Here is a 19,368-nt window from a genome sequence, read left to right as displayed (position 1 = left end):
AGACTGGGCCAAAAAGGAAAAGATCGTGTATGGTTAACTATCGTATTATAGTTGATGCTTACAGGGCAACATAAATAAACATGGTCGGGTGATACACATCATGGAGTTTTTCAAAGACAAGTCAGCATTTTAAAATGCCTGAGAAGGTCGTGTTCTAATCTTTATATCACTTCAGATTTTTAAGTCTGTGTACCGTTAATAACATGTATATTGTAGAAGCATATGTATAAGTATTTTATGTGTGTATGTACTCTGGTTATTGCAACTGAACTTTGACTCACGGGTGTGAGATGGGTACTCCTATACAGGTTAGGAAAGAAAAAAAGGAATAAATTCTACATAACGTTAAAAAAAAAAAAAAAAAAAAAAAAAAAAAGGATGCCACCCAGAGGCAAGCAGTGGGATATTTTAGAGGTGTTGGAGTAGAAGGTTCTAGTTGATCACGATTTATTGCTAGTCTTAAAGCATTGTTATTGTTGCCTTCTGAAGTATTTCTTCGAATATTTGTTGACCATTTCTTCAGAGGCACTGTCCTCAGCATTCTTAGTGACTAATAAGGAACTTGGCACATAAAAGCTTAGGCTGAAGTCACTGGTGATCTTTCCATCAGTGTGGTGGATGCAGGAATTCTGAGGTAAGGTAAGTTTTTCATAATAATTTTAGTAAAAAAAATCTTGAATGCTTTATTGGAAATAAGTTTTAATCATAATTTTAAACTAATGAATTGGGCCAAGATAAGCCTAGATATTTTGACCATCTGGTTTCATGTAATGTTTTCTCAGAAAACTGTTTTTACTGAAGGTGAGTTGTTCAGAAACTATATATGAGGACATGTTTGTTATTGTCCATAGGGAAAGCCATATATTTAACATGTTTTCTGAAGGGCCTAGATGTAACTAAGAATAAAGACAAGTTTTTGGGTTTTACAGTTACGGAGAAAGGCTTCTTTTGTCAAGAATTAACATTCTTTGTAAATCTACTGGTAGACCTTGTTCAGATTTGTCAAAGGCTTTTTGTGAATTTACCTATCCATTTTACACATGGTAGCCAAGAATTGAAACCCAAATCTCTTGATACCTTTGAAAAGTCTCAACAGCTATGCTTTTGACAAATGCAGAGTTTGCATTTGGTGAATGAAAACCTGAAGATTGCCATGTGTACATCATCATGCTACCAAAAGCAAAAGTTAAACACAGCAGGTCTGAAAGTTAATTGCAATTCTTAACCTAATAAAGGTGTGACAAACTCATCAGGATGAGGTGGGGGTCCAGCACACATTTTTAATGCATACAGATGTGACAATCTAGAATGATGACTGTTTCATAGTCATTGCTATCTTTTGAATTACTACTTTTTTGCCAAGGCTCTTTAAAAGTTTTGTGAGTTTTAAAAGTCACAGAACAAGAGACACGATAGTTCCAAGAGTCTCTGTGCTGTGTAATCATATATCACATTTTTCTCTTACTCTTTAGTGCTTGTGTGTAATTTAACAATAGGTGTGCATACGTAACTGAGCCAAGATTAAATCTGAAATGAAATGACAAATGCTCTCAGCCACTATGTGGCTGGCCATGCACAAATGGAAATTCAGGGCTAGCAGGTTGGTAGGTATTCCAGTACTGTTTTCCTTTCAAGGAGGACTTATTTCCATAGACATGCTGCAAGAAGGAAGCTGCATGAGTGGGATGGTTTGGCTGGGAGCTTGGGTTTCTTTTTTGCACTTCCCAAGTTGTGTAATGCCTGAATGAACCTGTTGTCTCATGTTGCTCGTGCTGTGTAATTGCTGATTTTTCTCGAGACAAAGGGAGTGACTAAAGAGAGGAGAGGTGTATGTGAGTGAGGGAAAGACTTGAATAAGTTTAAGTTGTGTAACTTGTGTAACAGTTATGATCAAGGCATTCCCCTGGGTATGCTTAAACCAGGGTAATCACTATCAGGCAGTGATTCTTCTGATAAACAGAGTTCAAGGTCCCAAGTGAAGCTCTGCTAATTTTCATCCTAAAACCTCTTTGGTGATTTTTTTTTGTGGTTTTTTTTTTTTTTTTTCCTCACTGGGGTGATGTAGGTTTTGTTTGTTTGTTTCTTTTTAACAGATTGCAAAAAGGTGCAGTGGCTATTGTTATCTTACCTCTTACCGTAAATTTCATTTATTAAAACTAAATTTCAGCAGATAAATTCTTGTGCTTTCATTTTCTTTCCCAAGTTGCTTTTCGTATGAGTTGTGACTGCTCTGTTATCCTTGTACTATCTTAATCTTATGTTTTCCAATTCAGTTTCTCTTTTTACCACAGTTGATGCTTTACCAGCATCAGCTGTGAGTGAAACAGTTTAGAAACTTCAGTATAGTTTCCTAGTTGTCAGCATGATGTAGGCACACTGGGCTTGGAATAGCAGCCATGAAGAAAGATGAGCACACTTCTGGAATTTAAGAAGAAAGAAGATGCCCAAATACTTTACAGAAGTGCAACTTATTTTGAAGCATTTAAATTCCTTCTGGAAGATGGAAATTAAAATTGTAATACATTTTGTTTCCTAGATTCAGCAAGACACCAGTAGTTTGGGAATGGACTTTGAGTAATGCCAGTTAAATTAAAAAAATTATTCTTAACAAACAACTGTACGGTGTCAACATGTACCATTCTTCTGAGCCAGTTTCATAAAACTAGTTGGATCATTCCCCATAAAGACAATGTAAATATCCAAAATGCTATCCATTCATTCACTTTAAGAAATCCAATTTAATTTTAGTTCTTGATGAACCAGTAGGCACAGAAAATTTTCTCCTTGAAATTTTGTAGAGTTTATTATGAACTGAAGATTGCGAAGAATGTGAAGTTGAAATAAAGTTTTACTTAAAGATAACATTGTGAGTTTATCCAAATAAAAATAAGATTCTGAGATGCTCTGAACTACTTAAAAGCTTTTTTTACTGTTTTGGATTTAAGCTAATTAAGTACTTAAATATCATTAGGTTTTGTATCTAATAAATTTGAAAAGGATTGAAGAAAACAGGACTGTTTAGGTGTTTATTTAAACAATTTACCTGATATCCTACAATTCCATTGGTATAATTTAAAATATAACCTGAAAGAGCTGAATATATGTAGAGATTTATGTGTTTTGTTTAATATTTCTTTCTTGAAAATTTCATGCAGTAAATGCACATTAAGAAGTGCTGGTATTTCAGACACTCTGTACATCACATATTTTGCCATAGGAGGCCTTTTGTTTTATTCTTCTACTCACCTTCACTGATTTTACTCTGTTGTTAAAGTAACTTGAAAAGATTAAAAGATTATTTAAAAAAAAAAAAAAGATGGCTTTGTTATTTTCCGATATGCTTTCTGATGGTTTTGTTATTTCCCTATATGCTTTCTCATTTCTTGTCTAAACCCAGTATTTTTAACATTTAAATGGGGGAAAAAAACAGAATGAAACATGAACATATATAGTGTTCTTCTAAGGTAAAGAAATATCTTGGTTTTGTTTGTTTGTTTTTAATTTCAGTGTGATCGCTGTTTGCCATTGTACAATGACAAGCCTTTTCGTCCAGGTGACCAAGTTCATGCCTATAATTGCAAACCTTGTCAATGTTACAGTCATGCGGTAAGCTGCCACTACGATTTTGCAGTGGACCCTTTTCCTCAGGAGCACTACAGAGGCAGTGGTGGAGTGTGTGATAACTGTCAACACAACACAGCTGGTAAGTCATACAAAAGAGAATGGACTGTTTGTTTTACAGTTGCTTTTTGGATAAATCTTGTTTCAGCTGAAATTAGTAATGTTCAATGGCTGACATTCCAATAAATTCTCATGTATATGTATTTTTAAACTATCCAGATAGTGCAGTAATTGTGTCAATATTTAAGCTATTGGAAAATGCTGCTGAAATTTGTCCCAATCTTGTATAAAATCTTCAGTGCAAAACACATTCTAGTAAATAATTAGAACATGTAGTTTCAAAGCTGTTTCTATTACATATACTGGAGCATTTAACTCCAAAATATGATCTTTCTAACTGAACCAGTTTAACAGATAACATAATAAAAACTTTGTCAAATTTTGCTCTAATTTCTTGATGATTGAGTAAAAGTTTCTATTCTGTGTAAGTCATATATTTGAATGCCCTTTTTTTTTTTTTTTTTTGGTTTGACAGTTCTTTCAGTTTTCTTGGCTTTGTCTAGTAAAGAGAAAAAAGAAAAGTTTCAGGTTCAACGATAATTTTTCCAAAAAATGTATAGGCATTTGCATGGCACAGCTTTTATATAAGTGTGGTATTATATAACAGATGGAAGTTTAATGGAGTAAAACATAGTTTGTAACAGGTTCATTGTTTCATATGCTCTGGATCACTAAATTGGCAGGTAGAGATGAAAGGTGCATTAAAATGGACGTCCTGAAAATTATAGAATTCTCTCAAAGGAATAGAGTCTTTAATTTTGAATTATACAGCTAATTTTAATGAATTGGAAGCCATAATGCATAACCTTTCTCTCATGCAGGAAGGAACTGTGAGCTGTGCAAGGATTTCCATTACAGACAAGCAGGTGCAGATCTTTCAGCCGTTGATGTTTGCAAACCCTGTGACTGTTATGCAACAGGCACCAAAAATAAGAGCCTCCTGTGTGATAATGTAAGTAGCCTCAATGCAAAAAAATGACAAAACATTTTAATCAGCTGGGTATACAGCAGTATGATTTTACACAATATATTTAAATGGTAACTACTTATGCATTTTTTTATAAAATTCAGCCTTTTCAAAATGATAATTGACTTACATCAGCGACTGAAAGCTGAGAAACAAAGGAAGCAATTTGAGATGTACTATTGAAGAGTTCTTCATCTAGATCAGCAACAGACGTAGATGATACTGTATGAATTTTCAGAAGTGAATAGTAGTTTTGGGATACTATGAGGTACCTGTGTACTCAATAATGTTAAAACATGAAGGTTTTGAGGTTTTTTTGAAGGTCTTGATGCTGTCTTAAAATTAGTAACAGATTTTGAAAATTTAGGCAATGAGACGAGCCTGAAATTGAACTAAAATTAAGCTAAAATTTTCTCTGTAGTAAGACAAGGATTGATCTCCCTTTTAATTCATATAGTCCATTGAGAAAAAAAAATAAAAATCAAACCCCACAAAGTGATGCTGAAAAGAGAACACCATCAGCTATGCTTTTCAAGCCTGTGGACCGCACTGACATGTAAGACAGTAATCCAATAATAAATCTGTAACTTTCAAAACATGAATGTTGGAAAAAAAGCAGGAAAAGTGACTGAAGTCTTGAGCATATGTTAAAGATACATTGTGATTCATGTTCTGTTCACGTATGTCCTGTCCATTGCCCAAATCCAAATTTTGTTAGGAATAGGGTAGAAATAGCTTCTTTGTCTGAAATGTGTTTTAAAAACTTTTTAAAGTTTGAACTTGTTCTACAGGGAATTGAGATAGTACTTCAGCTTGTTGCCATGTTTCCTGTCTCTTCTTTTTCCAAACTTTTTTTCATAAAGCAATCTCTAGCATTTTCCACATGATGTTACTGGATTTAATTTAATGGTAAGCTCTTGTGGATCCTGTTGTATTTTCATCCTTGGTTCTGTAGTGGTACAAATGCATGCCCAGTTTGACTCAGTGCACCTTCACAGGACTTGTGCACTGGTACAGGTGTTGAGTGATGCGTGAATTTCACACAATATATTTTTTAAAATAATCCCCTATAGTACAAATAAAAATTAATACATAATTTTCCGTCTTCTGACGATGATACTTTTTGCCAGCATCACAGAAATGAAAAAAACCTTGAAAAATGCAGGTATCATATTAGGACTATTTTTTAGGGTATCAGAAAAATGAAAGCAAATGCTGATTTGTGTGTCTGTTGTTTGTGGTGAAATGTTAACCTAAACCAACTTTAGCTGTGATTAACAATCAGAGGAAGAGCAGTTTACAGAAATCACTGCTTTATAGTGAAATATACAGGAACATTGATGAAGCTTGTCTATGAGAGTATGAATGAAGAGATAAAATGGGAAAAATGGAGGAGTCTGTATTGCTCAATAAAGCATCAGTTGACTGCTGCAGTAGAAGCAGAGCAGGGAGAAATGATTAAGAGGCATTAAAGAATAGATTAATAAGGCTGGGGACTAAAGACTGAAATGAATTATGTGAAATAGGAAGGCATCATTGAAGGAAGTGTTTCCAAATTTGACCTGTGGAAGATGGAATCGTAAGGAATAAGGACCATACTCATGAAAATCGTCACGTCACAATGATAATTTTCAAGGAAATATGCCAGAATGGGGCAGAATACACATTTCATGCATAACTTACCATTTTATGCAGTTCATCACTATTTTTTTCTTGTCACAAACTGCCAGCTGTGTCACTAAGTTCCAAGAGGTACAGAGCTCCAGAATTAATCCATTGAATCACAAATTAATCTATTGAATCACACAGAAAGTATATTTACTCCTCCAATGAAGTATTATTAATGTAGATATTTTACAGGATTGGTAAGGATTTTACTGTAACATGTTTACTCCCATTTCAGTTCTTTGGACTGATCATGAAAACTTTATGCCTATTCTATTCACCTATTTCACTCTACCCTTGGTGAGAAGTGCATGTAGGTGTGTGGCATTTATCCCTTGCGTAGGTTCTCAGTTTTCATACATTTGTAGATCGTGCCCACTTACAGATCAGTTTGTAACTTCATTTGTATTTTAAAGTGCAAGCTAACATTAAAAACCATCAAAATTATAACTTTATGGCTTATAGAAGAGCAATGTAGCAGTGCATCTATGAGCAATTCATTAGACCTTTTTTGCACAGAAGTGTCCCTTGAGACTGGTGGGTACAAGAGAGAGGATTGCTACAGCCTGATAAAATTTGTCCACTTCTGTGTAGCTTATTGACATCTAATCAGTGTAGGAAAAGATACGCATTGGTTGCATCCTCTTTGTGAACATTTGTCACAAAATATTTCAATCAATCTGAAAGTCCAGATGAATCATTTGAGGTGCCTGAGTTTTATGAGAGTGAAAGAAGAATTGGCTGCCTTCTTCCCTTCTCCCTAACCATTCACACATGAGAAAATTCTGCCAGAATACTGCTGATGTGATCGTCCTTGCTCTGTGTGGAGAGCTGGAGATTAATTTCTTCTGGCCCTTATACTGCAATCCTTGACTCATTTTCCTGTGCTGCTTTTTACCCAGACTGCTCTACAAATGCTTACATATTCAATCAGGCACAGCAGTTTGTAGTTCTTTCATGATTCTATTATAATATGCCATATATAATGGCGTGGAAAAAAAGCACTCTTTTCCAGGGCATTTGTTTCTAGGCAAAGCTGAAACTGCTGCTATTGTTTTTACCTAGTCTTTGGAAGTACCATTCTGGTCTCAGTGAATTTAGGCATCTTTCTTTACTCAGCTTTTGCTGACTTTTAAAAATTTACTCTTAACATGCAAAGAAATACGTATCATATACTTATTGGTGCAAAGAAGCTGTACTTTACTGCAGAGGATATTGTTCAGAGTTGCAAAGACTCAATTGTCTTCTGTCAAGGTGGCAGCTGTATTGTCTTGTGTTGCAAGAAAACTCTTTCTGAGGCACGAAGATGAACAAAATGCTAGTTACTGTTCTTCTGAGGTCTCAAACGAAAACAATTCCAGTGCTACCAAGTAAGCTTTTGGACAGGCTTCAGATTTTACCTTTCTGTATACTCCTTAAATAATGATCTTTTGAGTTTCTTAATTTTTTTTTTCCTCAGAATTATAAATGTTTGATTTCAGGCTTTTATACTTAATGGAAAAGCTGGTTAACAGCTGTGTATGTATATGTATTTTAAAGTAGAATCTGATAATTTTACTTCTGAGTTGATAAATTCTTTGCTCTGAAATTAGAATGAGCATTCCCCTTTTCTCATTTTTCCACTTACAGAGTTTCAACCCATGTATTGTGATTGACAATAGATAAATAACTGGAATATGTGTTACAAGGAAAAGAACATAGGTAAAGCAGTTAATTAAGGGCATTTCAGTCAACAGATATATCAAATAGAATAAGGAGTATAAAGGATGCAAACATGTCAATTAAAATCTCATGTGCATAGTGGAGTCCATAAAAAATCAAGTTAGAAAACACTGTGTATATTCTGAATCCTGGATTTCCCTTCATGGAAAGCTTTTAATCTCATTGCTAAAGTGAAGGAAAATGAGCCTTTTATGTTAAATAATTCCATGGCTTCATATCTGCTGGGTTTTGTACTATGGAAATGCTGTTTTTCTGTGATAGTTTGTCAAGTTATTTTGGGGATTTGGTCCATTCCTACCCTTTGGAGTGTCATGGGAAAAGGGCAAACACCTCATTTTACATTTGGAGCAGAAGTAGTAGGAAGCTACTGACTTTTGAAAGTCATTGTATGTGATGACAAGAAGAGATAGCAGGGGAGTGAAAAGGAACTTCATTATTGCTGCTTATTCAATTTTTAGTTCCCAAGGCTGACATACTGAGAATACTCTCAGGTATTTGGTGGTCAGACCATTAACCTACGTGTGTGAGCCAGCAAACCTTACAGTTCTCATTTCCTAAACTGTAGAAAAGGAAAAGTCCTCAATCCCCTTGCTCCCCCTGTCCCACTTCCTGAGATTGCAGTCACCTGAATGCAGGGGTCCTTGCCAGATTTGCATCGAGTAAGAAGGTACTGAGAGGTATATGATTAGCATTTATATCAAAAAGGCAGAACATTGAGATCAGTACCAATCAGTTGCAAAGCTAGCAATGGCAGGATGGACAGAAGGAATATCATGCAGGAACTAAATATACCCATGGATCTTAAAATGTGAGTTTTAGGACATTGCCAGCTGGTCAAGGGAAGGTGCTTCTCTTCTGGCTCTTCCAGAAGTAAAATAATTGAAATTAAAGAAGTAAATAATTGAAATTAATCATGACTCAGCCAATTGCAAAAAGGTTTTTTTTCATGTCTTTTGGGCTTCAAAACTAGAAATTAATTTTGGTAAAAGAAATGTAGTGGCAACTTTTTTTTTTATTATTTTTTTTATTTAGTAGCATCAACACATATCTCATTTATTCTCGAGAACTGGACAGACTTTCTGATTATGTGTCTGCCAGTATGTTTCTTCTATCACAGACATGGAAGAATAGCTATTTGAAATTACAGGGATATCCAAGGAGAAAAAGGTGGTTAAAAACTTCAGAAAGACTTAGACCAGCTATTTTTTCAGCAAATTACATTTAATACTTTATGAATGCATATGGTCAACAAGATTTTAAGTAGTCAGAATATATATTTCTGAGACAATTATATGTACATGTTGATTATGTACTAGATAAGCACTATGGTTAAATAGTTTGCTGTACCCTAAACAGTAATTAAGACAATTCTTTGGAATATGTCACTGTCCTGTGTACTTAAATTCCCTGCTTAAACCCTTGTATCAGTTTAGTAACTGGACATTGGGAGGGTTTCTGAACAGGCTTCTGTCTGCATTTCTGATTCTAGATGTGTTGACTTAGTGTACCCCAGTTAAAGAGTGGTTGCCAATAGAGTCTAAAGGAACGTGAACTGCTAGGTATATCTAAAATTCAGAAATCTCAAGTAGTCTGCTTCTTGATTAGGAACAGTGATGCTGTAGCTGTGATTTCTGCAGGAGGAAATTGGTTGCATATTTCTGTAGCTGTTTACATTCAAGAATATGGGGCTAATGCGTATTTCGTACGTAAATTATAAATGACACAAGGGATATATGCTAACTCAGCATCAGTGATTTTCTGTATCAAATAACAATTGCAATTATGAAGTCCCAAGATACACCACCACTTGGTAGTAATGCTCGGCTAGACTCATTTTCATAGTGAACAATCTAGGCAGATATTTTCCATAAGTGATTTAGTAGCAAGATGGTTATGTTAATAGACAGGCTGTTTCTGTCTGCTTACTGTTTGGGTCAGAACCAGGCCTGTCAGGCATAAGCAACAGGAGAACAGATTGCTTTCAGCTCTTCTATAACCAGTATAATTAAAGGCTGTTTCTTTAAATGACAGATAGTATTTAGAATGGGGAGAAGAGAGGAAGGTTCAGTAATATCTCCAGTATGCAACTGGTGAAGTTCTGGTTAACAAAATCTTTAAATATTAATTGCTACCGGTATTCTCAATGATACCATTATTTTTAGAGTAAACTAGATTTACAGAAATAATAATAGTAATACCAACAACCACTTTGCCTCATAATCCACTTACTTAGATTTTTATGTAGTTACAGAAATGGTTATGGTCTGCCCATTTTGATGTCATTTCCATAATACAACCTGTGGTACACCTATTTCTGCAGCATTATAAACATTTGTCAGCTTGTACAACTTCTTTGTAACATTACCAAGAATTTCACAATGCTTCTGGATTATTTTGGTATATATCTGCCTGTACAGAGAAATTAAAGATATTATTTTTCTTTATTTCCCACTTTTAAAAGCCAGATTTCCCCCAAATTAAGCCTAATTATTAGCTTATTTCTTAAATTTGTGCAGTAACCAATTTTCATATGAAGTTGAGTGTCTTAAATTCACTTTTCTCTTTTAGCTAAAATTCCAGTTCTTTAAAATTATTTTAAATTGCTTTTTACTGTACTTTTTCTAATTTGTGTTGTACCATTCAACTATTTGAACTGAAGCCTTACCTTTCCTTCTCATGTTTTAAATATGAGATGTCTTTTCAGTACATTGCAGAATGACATTTACTTTTCCTGGTGTGGTATCATATTGTTCATAATTAATTTGTGGAGGCTCAGTATCACTTCCAGGTTATTTTCCACATTATTGTTTCTTCACAATTTTTCTTTATTTCACAGTGTCTCTTTTCTATGTATTGTGTTTTGAATTTCTGCATTTACTTCACCGGTACTGATTTTGGAATATTTGCTCAAAGAGTAAAAATGATGCTGAAAATCAACCTGCCGAGGGTGATCCCAGCACAGCAGTGCCCACCCAGACCAGGGCACAGTCCTGCAGCATCGAAACGTGGCCAAATGCTCATAGTAGCTCATAATGCTCAGGCCAAATGCTCATAACAGGTCTACTGACAGCCCAGGCAAGGCAAAGTGATGAATCAGGTCCAGTGTCCATCCAGGGAGTCCAGTCTGGAGGCAGCAGGAGATGAGGCTGAAGATATGGCTGCAGCCGATGTCCAAAGGATCCCTCTGGGAGGTAGGGGACAGGCACAGCTGCCCAGGCAAGGTTAGGATGCCCAGACTGGAGCTTATCTGGAGCTCTTGGGCTGTGGGCAGAGGGTGTGAGTGGAGGCCCCCTGTAAGGCTGATCGGGGCCATTAAGGCTGGTTGGTGCCCTCTGGGTCATGATGGTGCTGGCTCTACATCTGAGCTGGGGTGATCTGTGGGGCTTGTAATCATATTCTCTCATCTCTCTTCAGAGTCTGCTACTGAAAATATTAACAAGCTTAGCATCCAGGGCAGGCAAGCACAGAACCTTAAAAACATTCCCAGTTTTACAAATCCTTTTAACTACTTTTCCCCCCTCCGTCTACTATTTTTATCTGGAGCATATTCCTCAACTTTTAATCTAAAATTCTGCACAGCTACTTGAAGTGTATGTAGTGTATGAAAATCAAACCCTCTGTAATATGGGGTACATTACAGTGGCATATTTCCCTTAGCTGATATTTACTATAGAAGGCAGTGTTAAAGTGGAGCTATATAATTGAATTTGTTATTATGTATTTCAGAGGCTAAACTTCAATAGATATCTTTCATCTTGATACCCTATATTGACAGAAAATGGCTGAAGAAGCAGAATGGAAAGGTTTCTAGTCACTTACAACTAAGACAAAAGCAAAATAGTAATTTGTGAATATAATCAGAGGCTCCTTTTTGTCTTGCCTATAGAATTTTTTCTGCTTGACTTTTTTTTTTTTTTTTTTTTTCACAAAGCTTTGAAATCAGTGTTATGGAAGAATGTCAGTGGATTATTTATAGATCCTCTAATCTGGTACATAGAAACCTATTTTCCGATCTATTAAGAAGCAATCTGATAAGCCTCCCTATAACAAAAACTTTAGTTTCCTATACCTTCCTCTAACTGCCAGAAAACACTTTCACCCGTTTTAGAATCAGGAAACCAGTTGCCACTTGTATCGATTACAGATGGAAAACTCTTTTCTGCGTGACAGCTAGGTAGGAGGAAATTAATACAGGGAAATCTCCAAGAGGTTTCATTGGCTGGTTCCTGGAGAAAATTTGGATTGCATTCTTCAGTTGGCCAGATATTTCTTCCTCACTCTGAAGAGTTATATTTATTCTTCTGGCATAATTTTTTACCCTTTTAAGAGAAAGTTTGGGGACATATATTTTCTGCAACTGAATGGAAATTACTGCTTCTTGTAATAGCTTGACACTTAAAATTATGCTCTTTACTTCTCTTAGTATTCGGTATTCTACACATTTCACTTGTTGCATCAGGAAGTGGCTACCATCTGCTCACAGTTAGACTTGGGTTGCCATGTATTTATGGTAAGAACAGCCATACTGGATGAAATGAGACTTCGATCTAGCATCCTCTCTGATAGTTACCAGAAGCTGATATTAAGAAGCATGATGCTTCTGTGATACACTTTTTCTAGATTCCAGTTATTTATGGTTTTGGGACTACATGAGCCAAATTTAGGGGTTTCATCTGAGTTATCATGTTTGGTGTCCAAGTACAGAATTAATCTAACTGATTTTTAATGCACTTGAAAAAAAGTGTATTTTTCTGTACACTTCGAAGTGTATAGAAAACGTACTTTATAAATTCTTTTAAGTTTACTTTCTGATAATTTTCAGGGTGTTCTCTCCTTTTTATATTGTGAGAAATAATTTGTATTCATTCTGTAAGCCATTCATGATTTTATAGACATGCATTCCCTTCATCTTAGTCATCTCTTTCCAAAGTGAAACGTCTTTTTTTTGGTCTGTTTTCATTTGTATCTTTGCTTATTCTATTCACTCTGCAACCTCTTTTATTTTAGAGAGGGTAACCAGATATACAAATTGTGCAAAATATTGATACATAATAGATATTTATTACATTTTCTGTATAATTTTCAGTTATTTTCCTAATAATTCCAGTGTTCCCATTGCCTTTTTAACTGTCTCAGAGCTTTCAAATTATTTTTAGGTGGAATGGAGCTGCTTTAACAGCTCTTCTCGAGTGATAATAGCTAATTTTGGACTCATCACTGTCTACCTATAGTCAGCATTGGTTTTCCCCAGGCATTAAATTTGTACTTCTTGATGTAGAAATTAATTTGACTTTTTGATCATCCATTTGGTTCAGTATATGCAATGTTTCCAAATGCTGCTGGCTTAAAAAAAAAATGCAGTAGAATCACGAAGCATGATTTTTCTTTGCAAAAAAAAATACCAGTCTTTTCCGATATATCAAACTCATGTGTTCGTTTCTATTAATTTGTTCTGTACAGAAAAAGGCTGCTAGTGTGTGGATCCCAGAAGCTTCCTTACAGCCTTTTAGGGAGATTGATGTAACTTTTATAATTTTATTCTTCTTTTACTGAGGTTGTTTTAAGCAATTAATGACTGAGTTTTATATTAATAGCTGAGTTTTATATTTCCGTTCATCTAGAACTCTTGACTTGTGTAGTCACTTTTCAGCAGAAGAGATTTTGCTAAAATCTTTCCTTCTGACATTTTGGTTTGAAATCAGTCTTGAAAATCATTCCTAATATAGAATGGTAACACCTCTTTCATGGTGCACAGCTGTGAAATACTTTCTTTGCAATCTCTGTTGTGGTTTTCTTTCCTGAATGCTACACAGAATCACAGAAGTATTAGTTGGTCATCCGCTCTAGCTCAAATCATGCTTGTTGTCAATGCTAAATCCAGTCAGTCATGATTTTGTCTGGATGAGTCTTGATACCTCTGCGGTTGGAGATTCCACATTGCCTCTGGGCAACCTGTTACTGATGCTGCAGTTCCCTCTTAGTGAAAAGTTCTGATGTCCAATATGAGTTTCAGATAATAATCATACCACTTAAGTATTTACTGTCCTCACTGATTCTCTGGTAGTCTTCCTTTGTTTCCGACATTTGAAAAAAATATTTTTTTTCCCTTCATGCCTTAAGGACGTTGCTTTCTAAAAGCTGATTTTTGTGTTGCCTTATTCTGGTTTTACAATTTAGCGGTGGTTGTCGTCTCTTATTTAACTTCCTTATTTTGACTTTTTGCATGTAATGCTTTCCTTTATGTGATAGTTTTTGGACTAACTTTAAAGTCTTTTTGGGTATAAGCTATATGTTTTTTGAGTGCTAATGAGAGATCTTTATATAATACTTGCTATTGTGTAATCTGAGTATGCCATGATCACTAACACAAAATGTTTATTTTACAGTTATGTATTAAACTAGGTATTTTTCTTCATTTAGGATTAAACTCAGAGTTGCTTTTCACATGTGAGTTCTCTGATGAACAGCTGTGATGCATGACTGAGCCTCTTACAATAAACTAAATATCTAGATCAAATCCAGTCTAGAAGGGAATAACTTGAAAATCCTTGTTGCTGATTTTCCTGCTGTTCTGGTCTCTTAACTCTTACCTTTATGTACTTGCTGTTGTCATGCCTTTTGTTTATAAAATATTATTTTCTTGCCTTTTTAATATCTTCATTTCCTGAAAAATGTGACTGATGATACATCAGAAATAGATCACTATCATGAAAGTATATTGAAGAGGTTTTATTGGACTACAGAATCCTTTTATGAGGAAGGGGTAGGAGTACATGCTTCTCTAACTTTCAGTGTTTTCTGCACTGAGAATTTACTATTAGATGTTGAAATACTCTATTTTATCTTGTACTAATATAGCTTAGATCTTCATTATCGATTGAAGGGTATGATAATAACATTTATTTTAAGTGGAACTTCCAAGTAGCTTTGTCTCTAATGCCACAGGACTCTCCTTTTGTTTCAGCTTTGCTTGACTCATAGGCGTAAGATGAGAGAGACAGCTGTTAAGAGAAATTTTGTTCTGGTACCAAATTAAAAGTGAAGTACAATTGAACTACGGCTGTTGATGTTGTATTTGAATAACTAGTTTTGAATCACTGTACTTTTTCATGGTTGTAAATATTGCAATGGAAAAAATACACTGACCCAAAGAAAATTCCTTATAATGCAGAGTTTAATTGTTTTGTGTGATCTCTGCATTCCCCAGAATACTTGACATAGAAAAGGTAGTTTAAGTTCCTTGATTATGAATCCTAAACCTTTTGCCAATTCACATCTGCATCTCTGTGTTGCTTTGACTCCCTATTCCCATCTGTGTTGTGTATTGACTGATGTCTTCCATTTCTTTCCCTGTCCCTGTGCCATTGCCCTTTCCCTGTGGCCAGTTTTCCCACCATATAGGAAAATGATAAATATAGATATTGTGTTTTTTCTGGCTTTTAGAGGTTTGAAATTGAAATAGCTTTCAAGGAGTCCTTTAATCTTGCACAAGATGAGACGTACTCCCGGATCATGGCCCAGGCATAACAAAGGATGCCTCAGCTCCTTTCAAATAGCAATGCTGCTCATTTAGGGAGTAGGAGAGGACCTTTATATCCCACCACTGAAGTGGAACACTTGGAACCCAGCTGAACCAAGCAAAGAGGGAGAGCGTTTCAGATACTGATCTGTTAGGTGACATCCTTCTCTAAAGGAAGAGAAAATTTATCTTGGATGAGTGATCAGAAAGGAAATCTTTCAACTTTGCTTTGTTCCTGTTTAACATTTTCACTAAAATAAATAAGTATATGGTTGGAGAAAAATATGCAAAACTTGACCTTTGAAAAAGATAGTGGTTTGCAGTAACTGATCTGAAAAAGTACTGTTTGTTTTAATAGTCACCATTTATACAATGCAATTTTGTAATTATTCTTTGCAGTTTTCTCTGTCCAGATAGTAAATATTGCCACATTGTTTACTCAATTCTTTTTTCCTTCTGTTTTGAAAAAACAGATCTTTTAAACTCTATTTAAAAAATGAATAGTTGCGCTCTATTTAATATTTCTTTTCTCTCTCTCTCAACAAATTAAAAAAGTATGTGTTACATAGGCTTATTTTTTTTCTGTTCCATTTAAAGTTTTCTCCTCCCCGACTCATACTCCCATTCTTGTTGCTAATGAATGTATCATCTAAAAATAGGTATGTTCATCATTCTATAATATTTTGTATCTTTTTAGATTGGAGGCCAGTGTAATTGTAAGAGACATGTGTCTGGCAGACAATGCAATCAGTGCCAGGAAGGATTCTACAATCTACAACAGTCAAACCCTGATGGCTGCAGTCCCTGTAACTGTAATACCTCTGGGACAGTCAATGGAGATATTACCTGTCACCAAAATTCAGGCCAGTGCAAGTGCAAAGCAAATGTTATTGGTATGTGTAATGCAAGAGTTTGGAGCCATTTTTCTTGTTTTCACTGGAAATAAAACACACTTGGTTTCTAAATGAAAAGTATAGTAAACTTCTTTGCTGAAGGCAGATTATAAAAATGAATGAAATTAACTGTTGAAAAAGTATTAATTTAATAATTCTATCAATCTACAGCTTGAAGCTTAGTTTAATCAACCCTTTAGAAGTTTCTTTACGGCATAGCTACATTAGCTTACATAGCTCCATACTAATAAGTCACAGAAATAATGTAATTTGCTTACTGCATAGATGTTTCTTTTAGGAAATTAACACTTTTTCAAAATGTTTTATACTTAATGAGTTCTAAGAAAATCGTTTCCATGCTAGTTTTCTTAATAGACCAAAATAAATGGATTTTTTTCTCAAAATATTCTGTGCTACAGGGTCCTTTGTGATAAATCTATCCATTTTTTTCTATTATATTTCTTTGAACTGTTCCTATGAAATGCAAAATAAGTCAACATAATTCCACAGATCATGTACATAGCTAGGGTTAGTTATCAAGGGCCACATAATTTTAATTTTGTAATTCAATGCCAAGCTGATTATAATAAACTGCTACCTTCTGTGTTATTTATCATTTTTTTTACAAGACGTGCTTTTTTGTTTGTTACTCCCACAGGTATTTTTCAGAAATTAGATTTGATTATAGCAATTTATTACTTCCAGCATATTTGAGGGGAGCCACAGCCACATAAGGACAAAATTTATCAAGTGCCCAAAATACACAGTATATATAATACACTTTGAAATGTTGATGTATGACAATATTATGCAAGGAGAATTTCCTGATAAAGTGAGCCTTGCATGGTAACTGTACATGTCTCAGACTATCCATGTCTCAAAAAATGCCCCAACCACAAAACCTTTTCTGCTTTATTAACACAATTAGTAATCTATTTTTTACTTTACCTAACCATGTCTGTGAGTTGTACTAACAATGTTCAAGTAAATGTTAATTTATAACTCACTGACTTGTGAATATTGACTTATTTGTAATCTTGTGAGTCTGTTTCTTCTTCTAATTTCCAAAAGCAAATACAAAATAACAACAAATAATGAAAATAATGCTAAACAGACATAAGCCTGAACAGGTTCTGTCCTCTTTCCTGTGGAATGACAAGTACCTATGTTTTCCATATGATAAAAATAGTGCTAAGAGTAAAAAATAACCTGTGTGCATCTTAAGCCCACTCTCTACATCCGATAAAATGGACTTCAGAGCATTCTTAGTTATATATTCTTTGCCTACATTTCACGTTTGCATCTGTGAAAACATTTCTTAAGTCAGTGGGAGTTTGGTACACAAGAAATGCAGAGTCTGGTTCTGATGTATTTGATTGTCTGTATATTATTTTAAATGTTTTCTCCCTTTGATGAAAACAATAAGAATTATTTTCATTTCCACTGAAATAGTAATGCAAAAAATGTGTAACTCTATGGTTTCTGCAGATTTATCTGTAACTATGGTGGGGGGCTGTACTTATGCAAGTGGTTGTTTGCAGGATAAAGACATAATTCTTTCCAGACAGGATTCTTTTTTTTGTTGTTGTTTTCCAAACCAATTGTAAATAAGCTTCTGTATATTGGAACGTGTGCAGCAAACTTTAACAAAGAGCTTTCCTCTTTGGATTTCTAAATTGGTTTTTAGAGCAATCTGTCTATTGCCATTTTATCTATTTAAACAAACACGATAACAGAAAAATGCAACTATAGACTGCAGTGTTATGAAACATGAACTGTTAGAGTTAACACAACTGTTAAATCTTACTAATGATTCTATCACCAGTAAAATACATTAGCACCAATAATTTTATTAAAGTAGGTCATTCATCTAGAATAAAAAGGTAGAAGAATGTGAATTAAATGCCAAGCGTGCTAACTCCCCTGTACTTGTTAACATTGAATGTGATGCCCTGTAGGCCTTCCTCAGTATCGTTAGGAATAGATTACCTGTCAGGAATATGTATGGCATATTCAAATAAGCACTGCGCATATTTTTAAAACTGATATGATATGAATCCATGTAGACCAATTTTAATAGTTCAAAATGAGTCATAATTCTTGTTAACAATACAGTTATTTTTAAAATTTGCAGCAATAGTAGTCCTTTTTTATTTTCCTTATTGAAATTAAATGATATGCCTTAGGTGAGTCATTCATCACTGTTAAGGAACTTGCCTTCTGTTGGAGTTTTTGAGTTTTTATCCATATGTATAATGCATTTCCTACCATTTTTAGTTTTATTTTTCTACGTGTAAGTTGCTAGATGTATTTTTGTATAGTTTTGTATTTTTTAAAATGATGACAATATTTTGCTAGAACACTGTATTTATATTATTCTATATGCAATAATTAAGTGATGGCTTCGTAGTGAAGGATTTTCCCATTGCAAGGGAAAATACATAACAATGAATTTGCATTTTTCATACAATAATCTAGTTTGCTTTCTTGTAATGTACATTTTATAAACTAAAATACAAATGCCATCCCTTAGGGCAGGGATAACGCAAGTGATGACTTTGAAAACAAAGCTAATAAAACTACAGGATAAAGAAAACAGTTTGGATTTTAATGTACTGGAGGAGTTAACTAAATCATATATTTAGATAAAAATAATTCATTTGGGGTTATGGAAAACATTTTCTGCTTTTAGTAAGGGCTAATGATAAACACTAACATAAATGTAATCAATGTTAAAACTGACGTACAGTGTTAAGTAACTCATTCATTGTAATTAGTCTAACTTGTGTTGTCCTAGAGTATATTTAATGCTTTTAATACAATATATAAATCTGTTATCAGAACAGATTGAGAGCCCTGTATATTGTGTTTTTGCGATACAAGGTGAAGAGTTCACCTGAGCATTGATTGTGCAACAGGTC

The 19,368-nt window shown here is 34.5% G+C and overlaps 1 protein-coding gene across 1 annotated transcript in view; it reads left to right on the top strand.

The window, feature by feature from the left end:
* Positions 1 to 19,368, top strand: part of USH2A (usherin) — a 388,963-nt gene that overhangs the window by 48,533 nt on the left and 321,062 nt on the right. Inside the window, exons 10-12 of the mRNA XM_026844632.1 lie at positions 3,508 to 3,703; positions 4,503 to 4,633; positions 16,252 to 16,447. Of these exons, the coding sequence (XP_026700433.1) occupies positions 3,508 to 3,703; positions 4,503 to 4,633; positions 16,252 to 16,447 (523 nt within the window). The remainder of the gene's footprint in view (positions 1 to 3,507; positions 3,704 to 4,502; positions 4,634 to 16,251; positions 16,448 to 19,368) is intronic.

This window comes from Athene cunicularia (genome assembly GCF_003259725.1).
Source record: "Athene cunicularia isolate RWA chromosome 3 unlocalized genomic scaffold, athCun1 chr3_part1, whole genome shotgun sequence".
Taxonomy (NCBI): Eukaryota; Metazoa; Chordata; class Aves; order Strigiformes; family Strigidae; genus Athene; species Athene cunicularia.
Note: the sequence above shows the minus strand (reverse complement) of the source record. Positions and strands in the feature narration are given on the sequence as shown.